The sequence below is a fragment of the Salvelinus fontinalis genome, chromosome 19, assembly GCF_029448725.1.
Source record: "Salvelinus fontinalis isolate EN_2023a chromosome 19, ASM2944872v1, whole genome shotgun sequence".
Taxonomy (NCBI): domain Eukaryota; kingdom Metazoa; phylum Chordata; class Actinopteri; order Salmoniformes; family Salmonidae; genus Salvelinus; species Salvelinus fontinalis.
The window spans coordinates 46,834,481-46,853,736 of record NC_074683.1 but is presented as its reverse complement, the minus strand read 5'-3'; the positions used below and the strand labels follow the sequence as shown (position 1 = coordinate 46,853,736).

General features: G+C 43.2%; 1 protein-coding gene across 1 annotated transcript; it reads left to right on the top strand.

The window, feature by feature from the left end:
- The first annotated feature begins 233 nt into the window (after positions 1-233).
- Positions 234-12,083, top strand: LOC129816853 (glycine receptor subunit alpha-2-like). Its single transcript, XM_055871785.1, has 9 exons — positions 234-972; positions 1,611-1,738; positions 4,716-4,783; positions 6,218-6,441; positions 7,653-7,735; positions 7,841-7,984; positions 8,115-8,329; positions 9,420-9,569; positions 10,375-12,083. The coding sequence occupies exons 1-9, from the start codon at positions 905-907 to the stop codon at positions 10,654-10,656; spliced, it is 1,362 nt and encodes a 453-aa protein (XP_055727760.1). The 5' UTR covers positions 234-904; the 3' UTR covers positions 10,657-12,083.
- Positions 12,084-19,256: the final 7,173 nt, after the last annotated feature.

Below are 19,256 nucleotides of genomic sequence, written 5' to 3'. Positions count from 1 at the left end.
CAAATTCTTACCTTATAATACGAATTGTAATTCATATAATATCATACAAAATGGGTGATGGACATCCACATATTAATACATACCACATGAAACGTAATATATCAAACTAAATGGAGTTTCTTAGATTTACTTACAGAATAATATGAAGTGCTCTGAGACCAGGTTGCAGCCAGCCAGCCAGCCAGTGTCAGGTGATGAAACATTCTAGAAAACTATTGTCTGACAACAAGATGTTCTGGCACACAACATCTGTGTGCAGTCCCTCCTGACCTGAGCACTTCCATATCCATACCTTTTTATGGACAGCTCTCAGGGGGATTTTACTCGAAACACAGGAATTTGGATCATTAACAACGCTAGTTTGAATTTATTTTTAAAATGTTGTATTCCTCATTTATATGACATATTGAAAATCAACTCGCGTCCTCCAGTTCTTAATGGTGCGCTTGCGCGCAAAGGTAACGGGAGCTATCCAAGTGCTGAATCGGAAGAGGCGTCCACTTGTCTCCATTCCAGCAGTGGACAGTCTTCAACGCAAGGAAAGATTATGCTTTAACACCGCTATATGTTTTTGAGAACATACATCTGTTTTCAGTGAGTTTTTGAATGAAAGTGAGAACGCCTCATTGACGACTCGGCGAATTGTGTCACCTCACGACGTTTTTTTTACAGGTTATTTTTTCGGTGGCAATGACTCCGAATTTATGATTCTGGGAACCAGTGTTTCATCAAACTAAACTATGATCCTACGGACTGGAATGCCACCTGCGTATTCTCTGTGTGCCACGAGAACACCCAACTGCGCTTTGGTCAGAAATAAAGCGATACTGCTGCTTGGATTGTGTTTGACCAGCATTCACATATGGAAGAAATAAAGAAGTGAAGAAATAAAAAATCAAGAGGAATGAATCGCCCCTTTATCAAAGTCTTAACTGCTTTATTTGCATGTTTAATGGGGACCAACAACAGCAGGTAGGTGAATGGCTACGTTATTGGCCATTTAACATAAACAAATAAAACTATTCCAAATCGAATTAGATACTTTCTTGGATGTATGTATATGTAGTCTATTCAACTGTAATGTTCATTGTTTGAAAAGGTGTGCGTTGCCATTAAAACAAAGTTTAGGAAATTTAATATGAACCTACCTAAAATGAACACGTTATTTCCCCATGGACCTCAAAGTTACAATGTTACTAATGGAAGGTAGAAATCATATAGCTTTCATGTTCAGTCATTGGACTGAAAATATAGCTTAGGATGTGTAGCCAAGCTAATCACTGCCTCTAACTCTGTGGGCGTTGTCAAAACGTTGTGAAATTATAGTAGCCTATGCCGGAGTGATTTATTTCAAAATGTGCATAGCCTATATGTATACAATGAGGAGAGTCACGATGCCAATTCTCCATTACAGTGACAAGAGACTTATTGCACACCTTGTCTGCCAAGGTGTTCCACACTATTATAATTCTTCATAATCATAGAATTTGAATCCCATTTGTGTTTCTCTCCATACCTATTCAGGCCAGGATAATATTTGGTTGTGTTTAAATAGAAATGTTTTCCCCACACTTTGGACTAAGTAGGTGTTTTCCATTTGTTTCTCACAGGGTGGTGGATGCCAAGGAGCATGAGTCCAGATCAGGATCTACTACTAACTTGTCTCCCTCAGACTTTCTGGACTCATTGATGGGTAGAACATCGGGTTATGATGCACGAATAAGACCGAACTTCAAAGGTTGGTTTTTATTTGACTTTCTTATGACTTGTTTAGTGTGGATTACAAAACCTTTGCATAAAATGCATCTGGGATTATCATTGTATCCACCTATATGGCTATATTTAATTTTCTAAAGTATTGACATCCCTTACATATTATGATGTAGGTGTATACATTCTCAACTGAACACACCCTCAACAGTCAATAGGGCATATTTTGAACAATGAATACATTCTCAACTTAAAAACCCCTCAATAGTCAATAAGGCCCATTATGAACATTAATTATGTACTTGTCTATTGATGGAACAAACTCCTTAAATATTTAAAGAAGAATGGCTATCTGTAGACACACCTGTAGACACCTGTAGACAGTGACATCCTCATCCCTGTAGGATTTAGGGGATTGAGCTATCGAACATGAAGGGCTCACACCAGAACCAAGCAGTAGGCTAGATATAGTTTTGTATCTCAGCCCACCACCACAACACCCAATAACTATAGCTATTTCCTCAATTGTCATTTATAGTGTGCAACAGCTATATTTACCATCAGTATTCAACACTAGAAAAACAATAATGAGCTTAAAGTTATAGATGTGGGCCCCAAACCAACGGTGGTGCCACAGTGACAGCCACAGATGAGGGATTGGTTCCCTCTAGCTAGACTGTGGGCTGTTGAGTTCCTCTATTGTTGTGTTGTGGTGAGGGGGAGAGACACAGCATCTGTCACTGTGATGGAGCTGAGTAAGGAGAGGGAAGGGAACTCATTGGTGGGGCTCAGGGAGCAGGTTGGCATTTATTGTCATGAATCTTGCCCTGGAGGCAGCTTTGCACAGTGGTCACTAGCTAGCACAGCCACAAAGTCATACAATTAATTTAAACCTAACCTTAACCACATTGCTAAGCCTAATGCCTAACCTTACATTCTTGTTTTCATTATTTTTACAATATAGCCAATTTTGACTTTGCAGCTGGCTCATATAGTGGAAATTGCTCAGTTCTTCCTCCAGTGCAAGATTCATGACAATAAACGTCAACGGCAGGCAGGGGCACACCCCAGACAGGGAGGCAGGCATGCTGAAGAGAAGGCCACTGTGAGGAGAGTAGCACAGGAAACCCAGTCTGAGATTGGTCAGCAAGACTCAGCCTCAACCCAGAAATATTGGCCCAGATCTATCCACTCCGTCTGGGAGAATGGAAAACAAGTGTAGACAAGACCTCAGAAATTGACTTAAGATCAGGGGAAGACTTGTCTGTTCTGAAAAGCAGAAACAATTTTTATCAGTTTATGGATATGGGAGAATGCTGGAGTAGAGGTGAAAAAAAGTCTGGAGTGAAAAACATGATCTTACCTTGTCTGGTAAAATGATGAAGGACAGAGTCTCTGGCAGATAGAGAATTCCAGTCTAATGAGGTGTAATACCACACCATCACATGCGCACGCACACACACTTACAGTACATTTGCACATCCATGTACAGTATACAGGGATATACATAGATGATGCTAGTTTATCACTTACAAACCATACTGTGTCACAACTATTCCCCACAGTGCTGCTGGAGCCTGACCTACATTTCCTTGCCGAGGTTGTTGTGCAGAGTTATTCCGTAAAAAAATTCTGTTACTGACGTTAAATGTAGTTGCCCGACTACAAACAGAGGCAAATATTAATACCACCACGTCACATTGAATATTGATGAATACACAGGGGAAGGGCACTGTGCTCACATCTTAACACAGAGACCAAGATTTGGCGCTGCTTTAAAGGGTCATTGCTGTCTGAGGCTGCTTGGAGAACTCATGTCAGTGAAGGCTGCTTGGAGAACTCATGTCAGTGAAGGCTGCTTGGTGAACTCATGTCAGTGAAGGCTGCTTGGTGAACTCATGTCAGTGAAGGCTGCTTGGAGAACTCATGTCAGTGAAGGCTGCTTGGAGAACTCATGTCAGTGAAGGCTGCTTGGAGAACTCATGTCAGTGAAGGCTGCTTGGAGAACTCATGTCAGTGAAGGCTGCTTGGTGAACTCATATCAGTGAAGGCTGCTTGGAGAACTCATGTCAGTGAAGGCTGCTTGGAGAACTCATGTCAGTGAAGGCTGCTTGGAGAACTCATGTCAGTGAAGGGCGTTGAGATGACATAGGGTTTACTATTTCCTACAATTTTTTTCCCACTGTTAATGTATTTACCAGTCATTCTGCCACCAGTCCTCAAAGATATTAGCGTAACGCTTCTGTCACTAAATTAACTGTTCTGTTTGCATGTGCCACTGTTTAATGCCAGTGTGTGTGTGTGTGTGTGTGTGTGTGTGTGTATGTGTGTGTCAACGTGTCTCTCGGTTTGTCTTTCAGCATGTGTTTTTGTCTGTCCTTTAACCCCATCCAGTAAAACATTCCTTGTCATCCTTATTGATTTAGTCAATGACTAGCCCCACTTACCAGGGACCATACTTTTGAAGTAAGTCAGTATTTCTGAATGATACCACTGTTTGTTGAATAATGATCCCGCCATTTTTAACCTGGTCTTATTACTGTACCAGGCCTGCTTTTGAAGACAAACACTGGGTGATGAGATTAGTCAACGACTATCTGTGGCTTTATGACTTGCATGGCGTGCTTAGGAGAACAACATGCCTTTCTTATGTTGACAGAAATACATACAGCCCATATTTTGGTGATAGATACATTTATTACACTCAAGTTACGTCCAACAGATATTGCACCACTATCTTCTTCAACCTCTCTCACCTCTATTTGCTAAAGCACCCCGTGCAGATGGCACATGATAATTAAGGGCCACAAAACGTATTGACTTTTTCTTGTCACCTCATTCTCACTCCATTTCACAGGTCCCCCTGTAAACGTTACATGCAATATTTTTATCAACAGCTTTGGGCTCGGTCACAGAGGCCAGCATGGTAAGTGTCCCGAACGTCTTCTTGCTTTACCTCTTCCCTGTCAAACATGTCAATGTGCTATCTGTCCTCCAACCTGCAGGTCCCCCAGTTAATGTTACCTGCAACATATTTATCAACAGCTTTGGTTCTATAGCAGAAACTACAATGGTGAGTTGGAGTGTTGTGCTTGGTCATGTTGTCTACAGCCTGGCTATTTTTCTCCTCTGGAGTTTAAGACTTAAATCATCCAATCCAAATAGTTTCTTTACTGTTCATGAGCTAATTTTCCTATTAGTTTATGGATGTTTTCAACGTTTGCTTCTTCATGTGCAATGATTCACTTTGTCCCATCCCCTTAGTCTATTGGCAGCTCCAGGGGGCAAGTATAGCACACTATACTCAAGGCAATATTGGATTGCTATTCCCATGACACTCCCTTGTGCATGTGTTAAATTAGTTCTGTTTTAATAATTTACACAGTGAATGCAAGCACATAATTCACTTTAATTGCAGCCAATAGCTGTAGGTGTGAGATTTAAGCAGATTGATCAGGTGTAATATCTGAAGACATCCAACTGCCCAAGGGGTAAACAATAGCAAACCTGGAATAGGCATTGAGATCCCATTCAATAGTTATATCGCAATGACAGTACTTTGCCAGCTGAGCTGGGGTTCAACCATTTGCCCCCAGTTGTTCAATAACTTGTCACACATAAGCATACACATCTGGGACTGCCAATAGACTGTTGACCACAAATACACTACTGCCTACCAAATAGGTATGTTCTGAAAGGGAGAGAAAAGGCATCTCATCTGATACGGTCTGTTCATCTGCAATCAATTTAGCTTCTTAAAACCTGCATGATTCAATACTAAATGCATCTTCAAACTTCAATGTACTTCCTGGGTCACCCAAACATCATCTATCTCCTATTATGGACCTTCAGCAATAACAGAGAAAACTGATCATATGGAGCAAGTAACTAAGTTAGACTGATGGCTGCAATTCTTTGATGGCTCTTTTCAACACATTTGTATCTACTCTTAGTCATACTCTTAAAATGTCATTTGGATTTTAGATGATGGTATTGTGTGGTGATTTACAAACATACAAATATGCATTGAAATCCATGTATTGCATCCATTCATTCATGCTATTATTTATCATATTACAATTCTATGTAAAAAAATATATTGAGCAATTTCTCTAGTTAAGGTTGTGGTAGTCCCACAGTGTCAGTATTCTATTACCATTGATATTAATATTAATATTGGTATCATTGGTGCAATATTAGTGCCTTAGTGCCAAATGTAATACTGCATGTCACTACGATGGAACCAAAAACCTGAGGCAGGCATTTGGCCTACATATTAAGAGGATAATGTTGTTTTGTATTAGTAGCGCTATCATTCTAAATATGTAAAAGTCCACAGCAAAAAAATGTTTTCATGAGTAAGTGACCAGTCATTGTATTCACTGACTATAACACAACATATTCTAATCATCAAAAGTAGAGTACTGTATATTTAATGGAGATAGACAAAAGTAGTTTATATGTCAAAATAAAGCAGTTCTAAAGCAGATTTCACTATTTCCTCAAGGATTACAGAGTGAACATCTTCCTGCGACAGAAGTGGAGAGACCCTCGGCTGGCGTACAGCAAATACCCAGACTCCTCTCTGGACCTGGATCCGTCCATGTTGGATTCTATCTGGAAACCTGACCTGTTCTTCGCCAATGAGAAAGGCGCCAACTTCCATGATGTCACCACAGACAACAAGCTCCTGAGGGTCTTCAAAGATGGTACCGTCCTGTACAGTATCAGGTCAGATGTGGGGCATGCATTGAATGGTGGACTCAACTCTATTGATTGGGGAAATAAGTGAAATAGGCTGGAGAGATGTAGAACAAGATCACGCAGAACATTTCCTGTTGGAAACATCCAAACAAAGAAAATATTAAAATCCAGTGAGATTTCAGCATACAGAGATTCCCTTTAACGTTAGTCTACTTCCAAGCCCTTAACGCACATGTAATTACTTTTGTAAGAAACATCAAAGACTATCTCTCTGGCTTCATGGGATTCATCTCAATAAAGCATTCCTTTACCTGGAGGAATTGGCTGCAATATGGTCTCCAATAAGAGTCTCCATAGAAACACAAACTACTAGAGTAGCCAAAGGCTACAGGGAATTTTTCTCCAAAGATGTTTAGAATACGTTCAGGGACGGAGTATGGGGAAAAAAGCCGCTCATGTAGGCTATTCATTTCCACTGGGCATTTGCTTCATCCCTAGCATTGCATGGGATCAGTAAGATGGAATCACTTCGCAGTAGATGCAGCCCACTCGTAGTAGATGAGACATGGGTAACCTTCATACAATAGCCTCCTCCTACAAAAATCACTACTACACTAACATTACATTAAATTTCATTTCATTTCAATATCACTTCAGTCACACAACTCCGCCTCAGATTTAAACCTCAAGGCAGCGGAATAATGCAGCTCAATTTTGTCCATTTGGAGAGCTGATTCAGATGGGGGAGCCCAGGTGTGGAGGGAGGCAGGGGGTTCTGAGAGAACAGATGAAAGGTGGTTAGCCGCTCGCTCCATTCATGAGAGAAGAGATGAGAGAGAGAGCAGACTGCAGACGACAATACATCTCAGACGCAATAACTGTCCAGTAATGAAAGTGTGATAAGAACCTGCTGAAGGGAATCCCACATGCTGTGTGGGAGCAGGAGGCTCTCAGAGGGGAAGGAGAAAGAGCATTGACTGCAGGAGAGGAGCATATGTTTATCACATACTGTACACAGTAGGCATACATTGTAGGGAGCTTGTATTTAAATCTTGAAACAGTAAAAATTAGGTTCCATATAAGATTTTTACTTTTACATTACATGCATCTATTGCGTGAGGTATAGAACACGATAATGTAATAAGCCAGTATCTACATAATTGATATCATTTATTTGTACATTCACAAAAAATGCCTGCACAGTTGACTCCTTACCTTTACATGTCTCTTCTTCAAAGGTTGACTCTCATACTATCTTGTCCAATGGATCTGAAGAACTTTCCCATGGACATGCAGATCTGTACCATGCAACTGGAGAGCTGTAAGTGACTGCTCCTTACATCCCACATGGCAAAGCACATGCAATATGTTTTGTAAAAATGCAATAACATCTCAAACATCTTTGCTGTATTCATTCATTCCTCAGTTGGCTACACCATGAATGATTTGATCTTTGAGTGGGAGAGCAAGGACAAAAATCCGGTGCAGGTGGCTGCAGGGCTGACCCTCCCCCAGTTTATCATGAGAGATGAGAAGGAGCTGGGATACTGTACCAAAAGCTACAACACCGGTCAGAGAACCACACACACACACATACTGTACACACACACACACACACACACAGACATTCTCACGCACACACACCACACCTCTCACCACACCGTCCCTGATCTGAGGTGTCAGTGTGTTTTGTTCTCCAGGTAAATTCACCTGCATTGAGGTGAAGTTCCACTTGGAGAGACAGATGGGTTACTACCTGATCCAGATGTACATCCCCAGCCTCCTCATCGTCATCCTGTCCTGGGTCTCCTTCTGGATCAACATGGACGCCGCGCCCGCCAGGGTAGCGCTGGGCATCACCACCGTGCTCACCATGACAACCCAGAGCTCCGGCTCCAGAGCCTCCCTTCCCAAGGTAATCCTGTTAACCCAAAGCAGGGTGAGGGGACAATCTGATGGAGGAGAGAGGGCCATGTTCAGATCAATCTTCCATTTCCTACTCATTTTTGAAGTCGTACATAATCAGATACTGCTCATGAAATGTAAATATGCCTAAGGTTGAAGTCTCCATGCTTCCCTGAATTATAAGTATTGGGTTCTGATTCAAGTGGCCTAGGGCAATAGATAAGCAATCAATTGATTTATATCAAGCGAATGTCAATGCATTTGTGTCTTTCATTTTTTAAATCAATAAGTTGCAAAACAGAGAAGACCTTTAAACATTACATTATCACAATATATTTAAGAAATGTATTTAACTTGTTAGAACAGTGATTTAGGTGGTGATATAACATGACTAAATTAAACAGTAGTGTATACACAGCGACAGTACACTGTCAAACACTAAATTGCTATTCACACTTACTCTAGCAAGAGGCCTCCAGTGTGAGTCATCTCTTAAAGATCAATAATTTTCCTACACATTGGACCACACATGACCACGGAGGGCTCGGCCACGTCAAAGAGGCCCACATGAAAAAAACGCTGATAAACATTAAGAGGGGACTTTGAGAGGCCCAACTCAGAGCAACAAAAGCTCAATATGCCTAAAGAGCACTCAACAACATTGAGTTGTTTTCTCTCCATGCATAAATGACCTGTCATCTTGAGAGACAGACGAGGTCATTGTAGGATGAATAAGAGGTCATCCTTCAGATTCTAGCCTCCATCTCACATCCGGCTGGGAGATGAAGGCTTCAGTCTAACTGCTACTGTTTCCTTTATGTTACCTTGGTAATTGAAGCAGCAATTATTTCCTTCCATTGCTATCGCTGAAATCACTCATATCAATTTCAGCGTTGAAAGTTTAAAGCACTTGTTAGCAAATACCACCCCTCTAATTACAGTGATTTAGAATTTACATCAACTCTGATTAACATAACAAAGCACAATGAGGGAAGATAATAATCCCATTGAAATGTTAATTGAACGATGCATCATGACGCCAGGACATACAAGGATTATGCAGTCCCAGTAAACTATTGTTTGTTTGTTTCTTGTCACAGGTGTCCTATGTGAAGGCCATTGATATCTGGATGGCCGTGTGTCTCCTGTTTGTATTCGCTGCCCTACTGGAATATGCTGGGGTTAACTTTGTTTCCAGGCAACAGAAGGATTTACTTCGCTTGAGGCGAAGACAGAGGCGGACTCACAAGGTAAACAGTCTAGTCTTGAGGAGCATCCCACTGGACACATACTGCTTAAATCAACGTTGTTTCTACTCCATTTCAATGAAAATTACATTGAACCAACGTGGAATAGACATTCAATTGACGTCTGTGCCCAGTGGGATTGCCTTTAGAACAGTCACTGCAAAGCCCAGACTCATTAACCATTTTTAAAGAGTGGGAGTTCCACTCTAGTATTTTTTTAATTGCTATTGAAGAGATGGGGAGAGACAGGAAAGATTGAGAAAATGTGTGTTGAAAATGCAATATGCGACCAGGATTCGATCAATCCCTCGCTTACACAGGCTTACATGCACCAAAGGCAGGCGGTGCCAGTAACTGCTACACCAAATCCCAGGGCCTCATGGCTGAACATATGAATGGTGTCTTTCAAAAGGAAGTGTGACATGATGAAACTGGGCTGAATGAACATTTAGGGCAGTCAGAGACTTGTTGACTGAAGTGTGTCAGGTTATCTAAGGTTATCTAAGTGTGTTAGCTTGTTGTTGCTGCTGCAGCAGAGGGAGGGAGGGAGGTAGGGAGGGTGTATCTGGGAGACATTCAGCTGTGTCCCCAGTGTTAATGAAGCAGCTGTAGATGTCGCTTGGAGGCATCCTCAGGTAAAGGGTACAACACCTGAGTCACGGGCCAAGAAAAGGACGCAAGAACATGGCTACTGGCCATACACCACAATGTCATAGTGTGTGTGCACATGGGAGTGTGTCTGAAACTCTTTCTCTCCATTGAACAGAAGCATACTCACCATGGTTCTGCCTTTGGTTTGTTCCATCAGGATGATGACATGAGGGATGGCCGCTTCAATTTCTCTGGTTACGGCATGACTCAGTGTCTGAAGGATGGGTCGGCTGTTAAAAACGCTGTCCCAAACCCCAGCCCAGCACCACCAACCCCTAAAGAGAAAGAGGTGATAAGGAAAAGGTTTGTGGACAGGGCCAAGAGGATTGACACTGTGTCTCGAGCAGCCTTCCCTATGGCCTTCCTCCTCTTCAACATCTTCTACTGGATAACATACAAGGTCATCAGGCATGAGGACATTGGCATGCAGTCAGGGTAGTCACTCTGCCCGGCAGGATTTACCTATGGAACTCTCATCTCTCTCTCACTCTAATTTTACTGAATGAGAAATGATTAGACAGCACAGTGAGACTATTTTTTGTTGTGGGACTGTACATGGAGCAGAGGCACAGTGAAGCTGGGGGTGGTGGTGTTCTTTCAGGGATAATTGATAGGTGTTCAAGCAAAATCGAATAGACTAATGCACATGTTTTAGATAAACAAGTCAACAATTGGTGAGGCACAGATATATTCCTATGTGTTAATGCATCCTGGAGATTCTACTGGGTTTTTACTCAAGGCACAGAGCAATGATGTAAAAAGGTGGACCAAATTTTATGAGACAATACTGCCTTTGCATTTGTGCAACCTTGCAATGGAGCAACATTCCATGCATTTGTATGTGGAGTAGTCTGGGCTTTAGGGTTAGACTTTTGTGTGGTTTTCATATAAAGGTTGATTTAGAGCAGTTTTATACAATTATACTGCAGTTCCTCACTGTTTCTACAAGCAGCAGTTCTATTTATTAGGCAACGAGCACAAGGTATACACACACACATTTTACTATCCTTGTGGGGACCAAACAATTGATTCCCATTCAAAATCCTATTTTCTTTATCCCTTAACCCTAAACCTAACTCTGACCTTAACCCTAACCCCAAGTCTAAGACTAAAAAAGGCTTTTTCCTTGTTGGGACTGACAAAATGTCCCCACTTGATTGAATTTTCCTTGTTTTACTATCCTTGTGAAGAGTTCTGGTCCCCTCAAGGATAGTAAAACCAAACACACACACATCTATAAGGCCTACATGTGTGAAGAGATTAAATCCAGATTGACAGTTAGATACTGCATTTTTATAAGCTACCCAAAGCCTTATCATGGATTTGGAGATAAATGGTTGGCTTCCCTATCTTTCACAAAGCAACGTCTCTTCTCGCTCAGCTGTCTGTCAGAAGTGAATGCATTTATTTATTTAAAACTCAGTAAAATTTTGCCTAAAGGTGGTTTGTATTTTCCACTCCCCTTCAATGTACAGTTGAAGTCGGAAGTTTACATAAACTTAGGTTAGAGTCATTAAAACTCGTTTTTCAACCACTCCACACATTTTTTGTTAACAAATTATAGTTTTGGCAAGTCGGGTGGGACATCTACTTTGTGCATGACAAGTAATTTTTTACAGACAGATTATTACACTTATAATTCACTGTATCACAATTCCAGTGGGTCAGAAGTTTACATGTACCTTTAAACAGCTTGGAAAATTCCAGAAAATTATTTAGAAGCTTCTGATAGGCTAATTGACATCATTTGAGTCAATTTGAGATGTACCTGTGGATGTATTTCAAGGCCTACCATCAAACACAGTGCCACTTTGCTTGACATCTTGGAAAAATCAAAAGAAATCAGTAAAGACCTCTGAAAAAACATTGTAGACCTCCACAAGTCTGGTTCATCCTTGGGAGCAATTTACAAACGCCTGAAGGTACCACGTTCATCTGTACAAACAATAGTACGCAAGTATAAACACCATTGGACCACACAGCCGTCATACCGCTCAGGAAGGAGACGCGTTCTGTCTCCTAGAGATGAACGTTCTTTGGTGCGAAAAGTGCAAATCAATCCCAGAACAACAGCAAAAGACCTTGTGAAGATGCTGGAGGAAACAGGTACAAAAGTATCTATATCCACAGTTAAACGAGTCCTACATCGAAATAACCTGAAAGGCTGCTCAGCAAGGAAGAAGCCACTGCTCCAAAACCGCCATAAAAAAGCCAGACTACGGTTTGCAACTGCACATGGGGACAAAGATCGCACTTTTTGGAGAAATGTCCTCTGGTCTGATGAAACAAAATTAGAATTGTTTGGCCATAATAACCATCATTTTGTTAGGAGGAAAAAGGGGGATGCTTGCAAGGCGAAGAACACCATCCCAACTGTGAAGCACGGGGGTGGCAGCATCATGCTGTGGGGGTGCTTTGCTGGAGGAGGGACTGGTGCACTTCACAAAATAGATGGCATCATGAGGCAGGAAAAGTATGTGGATATATTGAAGCAACATCTCAAGACATTTACATTTACATTTAAGTCATTTAGCAGACGCTCTTATCCAGAGCGACTTACAAATTGGTGCATTCACCTTATGACATCCAGTGGAACAGCCACTTTATAATAGTGCATCTAAATCTTTTAAGGGGGGGGGGGGGGTGTCAGAAGGATTGCTTTATCCTATCCTAGGTATTCCTTAAAGAGGTGGGGTTTCAGGTGTCTCCGGAAGGTGGTGATTGACTCCGCTGTCCTGGCGTCGTGAGGGAGTTTGTTCCACCATTGGGGTGCCAGAGCAGCGAACAGTTTTGACTGGGCTGAGCGGGAACTGTACTTCCTCAGTGGTAGGGAGGCGAGCAGGCCAGAGGTGGATGAACGCAGTGCCCTTGTTTGGGTGTAGGGCCTGATCAGAGCCTGAAGGTACTGAGGTGCCGTTCCCCTCACAGCTCCGTAGGCAAGCACCATGGTTTTGTAGCGGATGCGAGCTTCAACTGGAAGCCAGTGGAGAGAGCGGAGGAGCGGGGTGACGTGAGAGAACTTGGGAAGGTTGAACACCAGACGGGCTGCGGCGTTTGGATGAGTTGTAGGGGTTTAATGGCACAGGCAGGGAGCCCAGCCAACAGCGAGTTGCAGTAATCCAGACGGGAGATGACAAGTGCCTGGATTAGGACCTGCGCCGCTTCCTGTGTGAGGCAGGGTCGTACTCTGCGGATGTTGTAGAGCATGAACCTACAGGAACGGGCCACCGCCTTGATGTTAGTTGAGAACGACAGGGTGTTGTCCAGGATCACGCCAAGGTTCTTAGCGCTCTGGGAGGAGGACACAATGGAGTTGTCAACCGTGATGGCGAGATCATGGAATGGGCAGTCCTTCCCCGGGAGGAAGAGCAGCTCCGTCTTGCCGAGGTTCAGCTTGAGGTGGTGATCCGTCATCCACACTGATATGTCTGCCAGACATGCAGAGATGCGATTCGCCACCTGGTCATCAGAAGGGGGAAAGGAGAAGATTAATTGTGTGTCGTCTGCATAGCAATGATAGGAGAGACCATGTGAGGTTATGACAGAGCCAAGTGACTTGGTGTATAGGGAGAATAGGAGAGGGCCTAGAACAGAGCCCTGGGGGACACCAGTGGTGAGAGCGCGTGGTGAGGAGACAGATTCTCGCCACGCCACCTGGTAGGAGCGACCTGTCAGGTAGGACGCAATCCAAGCGTGGGCCGCGCCGGAGATGCCCAACTCGGAGAGGGTGGAGAGGAGGATCTGATGGTTCACAGTATCGAAGGCAGCCGATAGGTCTAGAAGGATGAGAGCAGAGGAGAAAGAGTTAGCTTTAGCAGTGCGGAGCGCCTCCGTGATACAGAGAAGAGCAGTCTCAGTTGAATGACTAGTCTTGAAACCTGACTGATTTGGATCAAGAAGGTCATTCTGAGAGCGATAGCAGGAGAGCTGGCCAAGGACGGCACGTTCAAGAGTTTTGGAGAGAAAAGAAAGAAGGGATACTGGTCTGTAGTTGTTGACATCGGAGGGATCGAGTGTAGGTTTTTTCAGAAGGGGTGCAACTCTCGCTCTCTTGAAGACGGAAGGGACGTAGCCAGCGGTCAAGGATGAGTTGATGAGCGAGGTGAGGTAAGGGAGAAGGTCTCCGGAAATGGTCTGGAGAAGACAGGAGGGGATAGGGTCAAGCGGGCAGGTTGTTGGGCGGCCGGCCGTCACAAGACGCAAGATTTCATCTGGAGAGAGAGGGGAGAAAGAGGTCAGAGCACAGGGTAGGGCAGTGTGAGCAGAACCAGCGGTGTCGTTTGACTTAGCAAACGAGGATCGGATGTCGTCGACCTTCTTTTCGAAATGGTTGACGAAGTCGTCTGCAGAGAGGGAGGAGGGGGGGGGGGGGGAGGAGGATTCAGGAGGGAGGAGAAGGTGGCAAAGAGCTTCCTAGGGTTAGAGGCAGATGCTTGGAATTTAGAGTGGTAGAAAGTGGCTTTAGCAGCAGAGACAGAAGAGGAAAATGTAGAGAGGAGGGAGTGAAAGGATGCCAGGTCCGCAGGGAGGCGAGTTTTCCTCCATTTCCGCTCGGCTGCCCGGAGCCCTGTTCTGTGAGCTCGCAATGAGTCGTCGAGCCACGGAGCGGGAGGGGAGGACCGAGCCGGCCTGGAGGATAGGGGACATAGAGAGTCAAAGGATGCAGAAAGGGAGGAGAGGAGGGTTGAGGAGGCAGAATCAGGAGATAGGTTGGAGAAGGTTTGAGCAGAGGGAAGAGATGATAGAATGGAAGAGGAGAGAGTAGCGGGGGAGAGAGAGCGAAGGTTGGGACGGCGCGATACCATCCGAGTAGGGGCAGTGTGGGAAGTGTTGGATGAGAGCGAGAGGGAAAAGGATACAAGGTAGTGGTCGGAGACTTGGAGGGGAGTTGCAATGAGGTTAGTGGAAGAACAGCATCTAGTAAAGATGAGGTCAAGCGTATTGCCTGCCTTGTGAGTAGGGGGGGAAGGTGAGAGGGTGAGGTCAAAAGAGGAGAGGAGTGGAAAGAAGGAGGCAGAGAGGAATGAGTCAAAGGTAGACGTGGGGAGGTTAAAGTCACCCAGAACTGTGAGAGGTGAGCCGTCCTCAGGAAAGGAGCTTATCAAGGCATCAAGCTCATTGATGAACTCTCCGAGGGAACCTGGAGGGCGATAAATGATAAGGATGTTAAGCTTGAAAGGGCTGGTAACTGTGACAGCATGGAATTCAAAGGAGGCGATGGACAGATGGGTAAGAGAGAATGACCACTTGGGAGAGATGAGGATCCCGGTGCCACCGCCCCGCTGCCCAGAGGCTCTCGGGGTGTGCGAGAACACGTGGGCAGACGAAGAGAGAGCAGTAGGAGTAGCAGTGTTATCTGTGGTGAGCCATGTTTCCGTCAGTGCCAAGAAGTCGAGGGACTGGAGGGAAGCATAGGCTGAGATGAACTCTGCCTTGTTGGCCGCAGATCGGCAGTTCCAGAGGCTACCGGAGACCTGGAACTCCACGTGGGTCGTGCGGGCTGGGACCACCAGGTTAGGGTGGCCGCGGCCACGCGGTGTGAAGCGTTTGTATGGTCTGTGCAGAGAGGAGAGAACAGGGATAGACAGACACATAGTTGACAGGCTACAGAGGAGGCTACGCTAATGCAAAGGAGGACATCAGTCAGGAAGTTAAAGCTTGGTCACAAATGGGTCTTCCAAATGGACAATGACCCCAAGCATACTTCGAAAGTTGTGGAAAATGGCTTAAGGACAACAGGGTCAAGATATTGGAGTGGCCATCACAAAGCCCTGACCTCATCCTATAGAACATTTGTGTGCAGAACTGAAAAAGTGTGTGCGAGCAAGGAGGCCTACAAACCTGACTCAGTTACACCAGCTCTGTCAGGAGGAATGGGCCAAAATTCACCCAACTTATTGTGGGAAGCTTGTGGAAGGCTACCCAAAACGTTTGACCTAAGTTAAACAATTTAAAGGTAATGCTACCAAATACTAATTGAGTGTATGTAAACTTCTGACCCACTGGGAATGTGATAAATAAATCATTCTCTCTACTATTCTGACATTTCACATTCTTAAAATAAAGTGGTGATTCTAACTGACCTAAGACAGTGAATTTTTACTAGGATTAAATGTCAAGAATTGTGAAAAACTGAGTTTAAATGTATTTGGTTAAGGCGTATGTAAACTTCCGACTTCAACTCTATATCAAGTCATCATCATTACATACATGTTATCTAACCTAATTCATTATTCAACGTATCATCGCTATTTTCAAACTCCATTTTTTGCATTTCATTTTCTTCTTGTTCTATTCTTAAATATGCCACACAGGGTACATGACAGGGTACATGACAAACTACTGACCCACAGACAATATCCCACTACTCAATATTCCCTTTTTGCCAAATAATTTGTTTGTTTGTATCACAGATAAATATTTAGAGTTGGGCTGTACGTTTTGTAGATTTAATTGTAATGAAACGTTTATTGTAATGAAGGCAGATGATATGTTTCTAAATACTGAGATTTCTATTCTACTTCTTAAGATTCCTCTGAGGACTGCTGAATGCATTCCCTCTTTGGGCAGTACGTATTACAGTTAACATTGTATACTATACAGTATTGCCACTATGAAGGATATCCTCATAACACAATGGTATCGAGCAGCTATTGGTCCTTGCACTCCTGACATACTACAAGGGAAGTATTTTCTTGAATGCTCAGTGTTTCCCCTATATGCATTTAGCAGCGGCGCAATGTAGATGTATAGATGTATTCCCCAGAAGACCCCCCCCCCCCCCCTACTCTGCCACCGCTGCTGAAAGAAGTCCTAGGGGAAACTAATGCTGTTTCTGAAAAAGGTTGTTTAAGAAACTGTACATCAATAAAGTTGAGTGTGCACCACATTTGCCCTCTCCCTCATCATGGTAGTGTGTTGTCCCATCTTCAAACAGACTGTCAGAACTTCACATGATGTGTACCGTATGGAACTAGCTGATCACATTTTAGAAGAAGTATGATGCAGACTACAGAGTTCAATATTTCTAGTGGGATGGCAACAGGGAATCATTACCCATAAATAATGATTAGAGACCAACCAAGAAAAATCTAGTAAAACAGACAGCACAGACATCTCTATGGTACCTTAAGACCAAGTTAGAGGAGCAAAAACAACAACTGTCCTTTCTTCTTACCTGGCCAATGACTCAGGGTGACTGCTGAAGCCTGGCTGGGCTCTCTCTCTATCCAGGTCGCGCCGTGTGACACAGACCTGGGGCGACAGCGGGCTTCCGCTAATGTAGGATAATGGACCTCACGGTGTGTTGGCGAAACATCACAGCAGGTAGCGTTTACCTGTGTGGACACCACCTGAATAGAAAATGCCAGAGTGGCTTCACTGCCACGGCAAAAACATTCTATTAGACATACACCTGGGGCTAAGTGGTAGCACCTCCTAAACGGTCTCCACTCAGTGCAATTGTCTCCGAAGTTGTTTAATGTGAAAACCATGGAAAACACTGCTGCCCAGAGAGAATCATGTTATGCTCCCTGACACCAAATGACCATGTGAATCATCTTAATTAGACAGAAAAGATAACATTCCTCTACTGTATACTGGACTTATCTTTCCCACTAGTTAATTCACTGGACCTTATTACCATGCTGGAATTGAATGTGAGAGATCAACGTTGAGCCACATCCAACACAAAGTGTGTTATTGGAGATGATTGACTCTATCCAAGCAAAATAATGCATACAACTGTGGTTGAGTGTTTCACATCAGGATTCTAAACTGATTCATAATGTTAATAGTCTACAAATAATACCTCCCATTTACTGTGACACTTTACGTCACTGTTCATTATTGGTCTAAAAGGCAAGGATGCAGTCTTATTGAAATAGCCAGTCAGTGACAGCTTATAAAAAAATACAATTATTTTCAGAATAAAGTGTAAAAATAGATAGCATCTTAATTGTCTCAGAGAGGAAATACGACTTCCAATCGTTCATTAGGCTTCTAGACGGTCTGGGAGGGAGAAAAAAAGAAATTACAGGGTTTCCATAGCAACTGCACAGAAATGGAAAGGCCAGTGTGTGGGGAAAGTGGGGATTGATTGAGTTTGAAAACTGGTGGATCATTTTGTCACAGAATATATTTTGTCTTTCTCCTCTTTAAAAGGCTGGGAGATGAATATTTTGACAAAGGAAAACTGTTTTATGTTATTCCAGTGATTAAACCAGCCTTATAGATGACCACAACAAAGCTATTATCATTGTTATCCAACTCAAACCAATGTTAACCCATTATCCTGTCTGGAACAGCAAAACAGCCCCCCCAAGTCTATACAAACTAACTACCAAAACCACTTAATGTCAATTCAATTCCCACCTTTAGAGGCTTCGATTCCCCTCCAGGCCTTCCAAGACTGGTTTACCTGCTCTTAGGAATTTTTCAGAGCACAACGATTCTATCATTCTAAATCCCTACTCCAAAGTGCATAAATAAATATCCCTTTCTAATCACAGAGTTGTACTGCTCAGAGATATGGTTTCTAACGAGAACTGATAAACACTGTTTATGCTCCTAATGGGACATGTACAATTAGAGGAATTAGACTGAGCAACCCTACACTTTGACTGAGTCAGGCATGTCCCATCAGTCAGAAGAAGTAGTCAAATCAGAAACTAATATAAATGTGTTAGGATGTGATAAGGAAAGAACACAGGGGAGTCGCTAAATTGAACAAATACCACAATACATGATTGATATTTGATAAAGTAACGCAATTGGGATTTACGTCTGAGGTCTACTTTAAAAGTGTCTGTGATGGTTCCATTCAAACACATTACTGGGAAGCGCTTTTAAGAGTATTTTTTTTTTTGACTATTTGCATAAGAAATGTTGTATTTGGAATACTGCAAGTGTGCCACTTGGAATTGTAGTCAATAAACACAGGGTGAGAGAGTACTTCCGCGACTACTAGTCAAGGTGAAGTCGAAATACATCTTCAATGTAGAGACACTTGGTATAGTTGTGCCTACTTCTCTATTGTAA